General features: G+C 37.0%; 1 protein-coding gene across 2 annotated transcripts in view; it reads right to left on the bottom strand.

Annotated features, from left to right (window-relative positions):
* Window positions 1-531: 531 nt before the first annotated feature.
* The window catches only part of grm8b (glutamate receptor, metabotropic 8b), a 189343-nt gene continuing 181394 nt past the window's right edge, over window positions 532-8480 (bottom strand). Inside the window, exons 10-12 of one of the 2 annotated variants that reach the window (XR_014603691.1) lie at window positions 3669-3915; window positions 813-1086; window positions 532-689 (exon numbers count right to left, since the gene is read on the bottom strand). Coding sequence is in view for 1 of the 2 variants with exons in the window: in XM_084094509.1 (XP_083950635.1) it covers window positions 1037-1086; window positions 3669-3915 (297 nt within the window). In the remaining variant the exon portion in view is untranslated. Of the gene's footprint in view, window positions 1087-3668; window positions 3916-8480 lie in introns of both variants that reach the window. The other variant, XM_084094509.1, reaches the window with a different exon arrangement.

Raw genomic sequence — 8480 nt, 5'->3', positions numbered from 1 at the left:
TCCATGCTGCTCTTTTCCATACAATAAAAACATAAAGTGACCAGGGACTATATAGCTAAAATAATAATAAATACTGTGAAACACAAGTCTACTGAAGTTATACTATAGCTTTATGGGAGAATCAGTCCAAAAAAAAGCACTGTTAGACATGAGAACCAATGCTGTGTCTTTTACATTACGTCAGGACGTGCCGAATTTGAAAATGCGCATATGCAAATTAGAGGCACTTGTTTGATGTCTCTGATGTCAATGAAAAACTATTATAAAACAAAACAAGAATAATCAACAACATATTTCATTATTGGTTACTGACAGTGCAACAAAGAAATGAAGCACAATATAAGGTTGACTAAAATATTCATTTTGATAAAATATACATTACATTTAGCTTTTAAATTAGTATTATAAAAAAAAACAATCACAGATAATCAACAGATTAATCGATTATCAAAATAATTGTTAGTTGAAGCCCTACTGTGAATTACGTATTACATGTTTCATCCCCAAAAACATAAATGTCCAAACACCCACCACATTTCAAAAACATTCCTTTATTATAAATAAATTATTTGTATAAAAAGTTGAATTGGCATGCTTCCAACATGGCATTTGCACACTCACAACCCAAGGTTATAGACCAGAGTAGCCAATACAAGAGACAAACGCATTTTTCCAATGCAGGTCTGACACTGCGGGACAAGAATGAAAAAAATTTCACAACCACAAAATACTTACAATTAGAATAACATGTAACATGGTCGACTCCAATATTTGTTCTGTTTCTTTAAACTTTTGTATTTTTTTTTTCTTACCCCTCTTTGCCAGTGTCCCGTTTTATTGGCTGCCCACGTAAATGGCAGCTTTTGTCTCCATTTTTTGGATGTCCGCCTAGGCTTTCTTATAAAATATCCAAGAAAACAAAAAGTCCAAGAGTCCATCCTCTTGTCCACAAACAACACTGATGTCTCATGCTTGGGTTTCAGTCATTGGATCCTGTTCTGCCGGATCCATGCCAAACCATTTTCAGGATGTGCAGTCATATGGCATGATTGGTGTAGCTGACGTAGGTTGTTTTTGTGGACGGTGCTGAAAATGAAAATAGCCAGTTAAAGAAGACTGTTGGAAGCTGGGGAACTTATAGATTCTGAACGTAGCTCTGCAACCATCAGGATAAAATTCTCACTTTGTTTCATAGATTGAAAATGATTTTGCTGCTTCCTTTCATTTAAAAGTAGAAGAAAAAAATTGAGAAAGTAATACCACTCTTTTGTAATGCCTTTATCTTGTGCCTTTTTTACAGAAAAGGTTTGAGTTGTGAAAAGTCATTCAAAAAAGAATTCATGGCATGCTTCAAAATTCAATTAAAATCAAACGAACCCTTATTTTAGACATTCACTCAAACAGAAAATATGCACATAAAACTTCAGGCATCACTCAACCGTCATGAAACCCATTCGAGTTTCTCTTTTCAAAAGGTGAATTCTGGCCACTCAATGTCATGAAAGTGAATGAGAACTGGGACTGTCAGGCTCTAAAATGATAAAAAAGCACCAAAAAAAAAAAGCCATATGCAATATATTCCAAGTCTTTTGATAGCTTTATGACAAACAGACTGAAACTTTGAAGACAAATCATTCTTTTGGTTGGAATGATTAATTTATATTGATCCGGTCACAGCAGTTAAGTGTTTACTAAAGAGGAAGATTTTCAGTGAAAAACGACTTGAATTTCAGTCTTGTTGTGTCTATAGAGGATTTGAAATATACTATACTAGTCATCTGGACCTCTTTTATAGTGCTTTTGTAGCATTTTTGAAGCTTGAAATCTCAATTCTTTGAAACTGCACAAAAAAAGCACATTATTCAAAATTTCTCCTTTGTGTTAGAATGACATCAGGGTCATTTAGTAATGTCAGAATTTTCAACTATTTCTCAATAATAGCCAATATTAGGTTCAGTCACATTCAGGGTCATAACCACCATCTGTACGAACGGTGCTTCATAGTTCACAGCTAATGTGACCGCACATTTACACTTCAAATATTGTCCTAATAATGGGCCCATATTGCTACTAATACCTGTACAGAACTGACTCACAACAACACCGATTAGCATATTTGAATGTTGTTCACTAAAACGGACATAGTAAAACTGCAATGAGAAACACCAAAACGTGTTTGTCCTCTAAATGGTATTCTCTACATTCATTACATGGTACATTTGACTCTCATTATGAACTGGCCCAGTGTTAGAGCCCTTTAGCCGAGGGGTCATGGCACATTAGTGAGGGTCTGAACATTTGCATTAACTTTTACAGTGCTGTGGGTCCGTGTATGCTGCCCTTGCCCTGGTTAATGATCGGATCCTTCATGTAAAAGGTAACACCACACTGGCTGCTGAAGTACAGTCTGTTTCCATGAGCTTGCAGTCAGTAATTCAGATTTTATAAGAGATCTGGTGTTAGCGTCAGACAATGCAGGCAGCATAGCTAATGAATTAGCAATGATCCTCTAGTGAATGCATCCTTATCTGCTTCATTTCCTCATAATAAAAAGCTTCAGATGACAAGATAAATGCCAAAGAGAGTAACCAATACGAACATTTTAGCAGCATTGAAGTTATCAGTTCATTAGAACAAAGATCATGCACAGCTTAGCCACCATTAAAGGAATAGTGACATTTCTGTAATATACTGTATTTACTTTGTTAAATATATGAATGTAATGTATGTGGGTCAATGACATTTAAGAGTATGCATGATAAAGATTTTTTTTTTTTTTTATGATAAAGAAAAAAAAGTACTCTTTGTATTCATGTTGGTTTTATTTAAAAAAAAAAATTTTTTAACAATAATTGTTGAGGACTCTAAAAATGTAATGTGTTGCATCCACAAAGTAAAAAGTAATACAATATTTTCCTTACACATATACGTTACTTTCAAAAATATATTGAAATGTTGAATTATTAATTAATAAATATAAAAGTTTCTATATTTATGTGCACCACATGACATGACATCCCTGTCCCAATCAGGTAGAAATTATGAGTGAAAATTGTTTATGAAAAAATCCCAATCCAATAAATCATGAATGACGCAATCATGTAAATTCATTGGTTAAAAGAATGAAAAACTTGAAGAATATTATTAAAACTTAATTTACAGAAACTAGGAGTGTTGGGCCTTCAAACATTGTTGTCAAAAAGGTTGAGAACCACCAATTTAAGAGGAAATAAAATATCAAGAGGAAATGTCAAACTACTTAAGGTTTTCTTTTCAAGAAAAGAACCCTGTTTTAATTTTTTTTACTTTATGCCCCCTAAAAAATATCAAAATAAATTTCAATACACAAACTAAAGACACACTGTAAAAAGTGACTTAACTTAAAAGTGAGGAAACCTGGTGCCTTCAAATTAAGTAAATGAACTTCATGTGTAATTGAAAAAATTAAGTTATGTGGAATTTCAATTACGTGAAGTTTAATACTTAATTTTAAGGCAACAGGTTTCCTCACTTTTTTTTAAGTTAAGTCAACTGATCACTTTTTACAGTGCATGATTTGCATTTTTAATGTATTTTTAAATAAATGAATAGATTAGCATCATGTCATTGACCCATGTTCCACATTAACATTATAACAAAGTGTGCATGTTAGAGAAGTCTGTACTCACTACTATTGTCCCCACTCTCACAGAGTTCGGTTTTCACCTCTCCATTGGGCCGTTCACTGGCCAGCTGGCTGAGCTTGTTTGTCATGGTGGCAGCGGTGACGATGGCCTTGAAGCTGCGCTTGCGTTTGGGCACGTTCTGCTCCGGGTGCAGGATAATGATGTAGACTTTGGGCATGTAAAGCATCCCCAGAGACACGGACGCACTCAGGCTCAGAGAGACGGTCAGTGTGGCTGTCTGAATGTACATCTAGAGTGAGAAAAGAAGAGGGTTATTTCAATGGTTACAGTACGGCAACAAAAGTGCGCCGCCCTATAGGTGACAATGTCTAATGAAACACAAAACCATATTTTCTTATTTTAATGTAACAAAAAAAAAAAAAAAAATCCTAATCACTTAGGAAAAATCTTATTTACTTCTTTGAGTTTATCTTAAGACACTCATTAAATTCCGTACATTTTTCGTTAATTTAGCCCCTTTGTTTCTAGGACTGAACCAGGATCCTCCTTCAGTGTAAGTCTATAGGGAGTTTTTGTCTTTTGTTTTATTGTCCATCAGATTACAATTATATTTCAAATGGCACACCTCTCCTCAACAAGCCACACAATTTGATGTATCATTCCGTAGCACTTGTGCGGGATGAGTTGCGCACCAAATTTGGGTTAGGGATTTGTTCAGATGCTAATATGTAGCTAGGTAGCTAACGCAGAAAGCGATGAATTATTGTTAATATTGTTATATTAGTAGATTATTTAGTTAATGTAACCCCAGGATCAGGTATGACACACATTTTGGCACACTTTTCACAATCCAGACAAATCCCATCCGACATTTTTTCAAATATCTAAGCAATTTCAATAATGATAACGTTAACAAATTCACAAACCTCAGATGCAACCATACGCCCAGAGCAAGACAATTTAAAATGTTGATTTATCCTTGGCCATGTCTAAGAGTTTGATAAATGGCTAACTTCGCTAACAAATATATTACTACTTTCCTTACCTTGGGTGCGAGTGATCAGTAAGCTAACGAGCAGTAAATGATAACATATGCCTGCTGTGGGTGAAGCAGATGATAAAGCTCCTAACGTTTATATTAAGGTGCTGAGAATGAATGAGCCGAGGTTTTTAGGTCAGGAGTGGAGAATCTAGAACACCGCATGAAGGTGTAATTCCATACTACTCCTTAGTTGAGACTGAAATCAAATTAACTGTATTACTAAGTACTGACGTGGGCAAAGAGGTAAACACATCAGCAGAGGATTTCATGTACTGTCTCTCCCGAAAAAACAGAGCACTGCCATCCTGTCAAGGAAGTGTGACTGCACACAATACTCACTGAATCTCCTTTTGAATTGTAATTTTATTCAAGTCTAACCTTGTGACCCCAGTACCACTCTTTTGTGTAAGTCTCCATATTGCCAGACAGTATAAGGAAGGCCTCTCGCTGAAAAATAAATGGGAGAAACTACCAACATACTGTAGCGGCTGTGGCAATGGAAGTACTGCATTTTAAATCAAAGAAGCAATTCAGCATTTCTTCTAGAATGGTAATGTATTTTAGCTGGACCCCCAGCTGGGAAAAATGGGCTGGTCACTCAGCCTGGGCTGCGTTTCCAAAAAGCATTGTTAGGCAAATATGTTCGCAAGTTCAGTCGTTTGCAACATAGTTCAACAATTCAGCATGTCCTGAAACCATAGTTCAAATGAACATTTGCAAACTTGTGTGGGCGGTTCTACAGCTCTCAACCTGTGATTAGAAGCATAGTTTCTTGTTAAAATTACGTGGACATATACTGTAGATCTTGCTCTTGGGCAAAAGAAGCAAGATAACATATAGTGTTATATATATACATACAAATTTAAATCCATATCTTTTAGCGTGTCAACAATTAGCGCTGTTTTTGAAGAGAGAGAATGTGCATAAGCGCATAAGGGACTCTGGAGAAAGATATAAGAGGGAACCTAGGATTAATCAATCATCAAATAAAACAAAAAGACATGGAGACTAAAAACAGTGAAGTAGTCTTCAGGTGCCATGTTCGCTATACAGCAGCATCTCAGAGAAATAACGTTGTGGAAAAAGCTGCTGAGTGAATGAACCGAATGGATACGGGAGAGTTGGTTAGTTTCTCCAACAATGCATTGTACTATGATAGTTAATCAGCGAGTATGGGAAACACACCCCTGGTTAAGCTAGTCTGATAGCTGCTGGTTTTAAAGGGGTTTTGCGAGCTAAATTGGCTGAACACCAGCTAGACCAGATTAGCCAAGACTATCCTAAAACAGCTAACACCAGCAAAGTGATTTAAACAAAAGAAGACAATTTTATTATATCATTGTTGTCAGATTTAAAAAAAAATAACACAGATGCCTGAAGATGTTTTCTAAATGGCCGCCGAATGACTTGCTTTAAAAAGGATATTTTTTCGTGCCATGTCAAATGTCATATCTATGGAGAGGGGAGAAAGATTAGAGGAGAGGAAAAATTGGGAACACTTTATTTTGATGGTCCACTTTAGACATTCTACTGACTATAAATAACTTTGCAACTTAGAATAGCTCTAGCTGCTTAAAAAAGCACTTGATATTAGTTTACTCTTTACTTAGTGTATGCTACAGAAAAAAAAAGAAAAAGAAAAAAAGTTTACTCAATTTGCACAAACACAATTTTTCTCCAGAAGTTATGTGAGGTAACTCTTAACCCCCTCACATAAGCGCTTGTCAATGTGGATTTTTTAAAAATAACATAGATGCCTGAAGATGTTATCTAAATGGCCGCCGAATGACTTGCTTTAAAAAGGATATTTTTTCGTGCCATGTCAAATGTCATATATCTTTGGAGAGGGGGAAACAATTAGAGGAGAGGAAAAATTGGGAACACTTTATTTTGATGGTCCACTTTAGACATTCTACTGACTATAAATAACTTTGCAACTACATGTCAACTAACTCTAGTTAGATTATTAGTAGACTGTTAGGTTAGGGTAAGTAAAATAAATGTATGTATACAAAAGTTATTCTACTAACCCTAACCCAACATTCTACTAATAATCTTACATGTAGTCGTAAACCTCACTCCCCTGGCCTCAAGAGGCGCGCTAGCGACTGATGTTAGTGGCTGCGGTCTTTAGTGTCCTTGTTAATGCACCCGCTTCCCACGCCGGAGACCGTGGTTTGAATCCCGCTTGAAGTGGGTTGAGTAGGACCGGTTACTTTTTGGGCTGTGACCTGTATGGGAGTGAGGTTTAGGGGTGTGTGTGTAACGTCCTTGTTAGCGCACCCGCCTTCTACACTGGAGACCACGGTTCGAATCCCGCTCAGAGCGGGTCGAGTAGGATGTTGCATCTGGTGCCGTGACCCGGATGGGAGTGAGGTTTAGAGGGGTGAGTTTAACGGACGTAGGCTCTGCGTGAGCTCAGAGCTCTGCGTGTAAACCTCCTCTGGCCTCAAGAGGCGCTTTAGCATTCTTTATAGCGCGCTGGCTTCCCACACCGGAGACCACGGATCAAATCCCACTCGGAACGGTTTGTGTAGGACCTGTTACATTAGAATAGCACTAGCTGCTTAAAAAAGCACTTGATATTAGTTTACTCTTTACTTGCTTAGTGTATGCTACAGTAAAAAAAAGTCTACTCAATTTGCACAAACACAATTTTTCTCCAGAAGTTATGTGCGAGGTAACTCTTAACCCCCTCACATAGAGCTTGTCAATGTGGAATGTGAAATCTAAAAGTTTTCTTTCCAGTATTTCCCAGTGTCTCGTACCACTAGGATGAAACGCTTTTTTCATAGCATTCCTCATTTGTATGTCGCTGTGGATAAAAGCGTCTGCTAAGTGAATTTTTTTAAATGTATTTCAGATATATCCATTACTAACAGGTGCAGAAATTCAAGCACAGAGCCATGCAATCTCCACAGACAAACATTAAAATCCAATGAATGTCGCTTTAAATTTATATCTTCAGCAAAATTAGCTCAAATACGTCAATGCATCACATATCCCTACAGTGTATCCTGAAAATCACGTGTTTGTATATTTTTATGTGCCTATTGTAATTCACAGCGCCAGTCAGTAGCACCAAAACAGCAGGGGTAAAAAAAGAAAAAACACTCTTAAAAAGCCATACGAAGAAGTAAACTCCATTTACCTAAAGATCTTTGGTGAGCTTAAGTGGTTTAAAAATCAATGCCACAGCATGCGACTGGTGAACGGATAAACACAACCAACTATATATAAACTGGAACTCATTCAATTTGTCTGTAAAACTCCGGATGACTCATCTAACTCTGATTACCCCCGGCAGGCATCCTTTCCTCATCTTTTCATCTGTTCCCCTCAATTCAAATGTACCGCAGTGCAAAGTGAGGGAACCGACAGAAACCAACGGATATAGTTCCTTCTTACACAAGCAATCCCAATACTAAATGTACAATCGGTCCCCATCAATGAGCAAATGCACAAGCATGCAGAAGAAATGAGACCGTTAATGCAGAAACGTGGAGACGCGAACAAGGTTCAGATTACAAGCCATGCATAGATGTATAGAAACTTGAAAGTTTTAATGAGCACAGAGTGAGGAGATGTGGGAGAGACATGCCTCAATAAAATACTCATATCTGTGTCCTCATATTGCAGTGGCTTATTGCAATAATCTTTTTAACATCAGTGAGGGCGAAAGAAATAAGCCTGTGAGAGATAAGGGAAACGGGAAATACGCTCGGCAGATTTCTTTCCATTTGGACTCAGTCTTTTGTCATGCGGAGGAATGAAAAAACGGTCTGATTTGAGGGAAACAATTTCCTCTTTTA

The sequence above is a fragment of the Abramis brama genome (assembly GCF_963993115.1).
Source record: "Abramis brama genome assembly, chromosome: 20".
In the NCBI taxonomy this organism is placed as follows: Eukaryota; Metazoa; Chordata; class Actinopteri; order Cypriniformes; family Leuciscidae; genus Abramis; species Abramis brama.
Note: the sequence above shows the minus strand (reverse complement) of the source record. Positions and strands in the feature narration are given on the sequence as shown.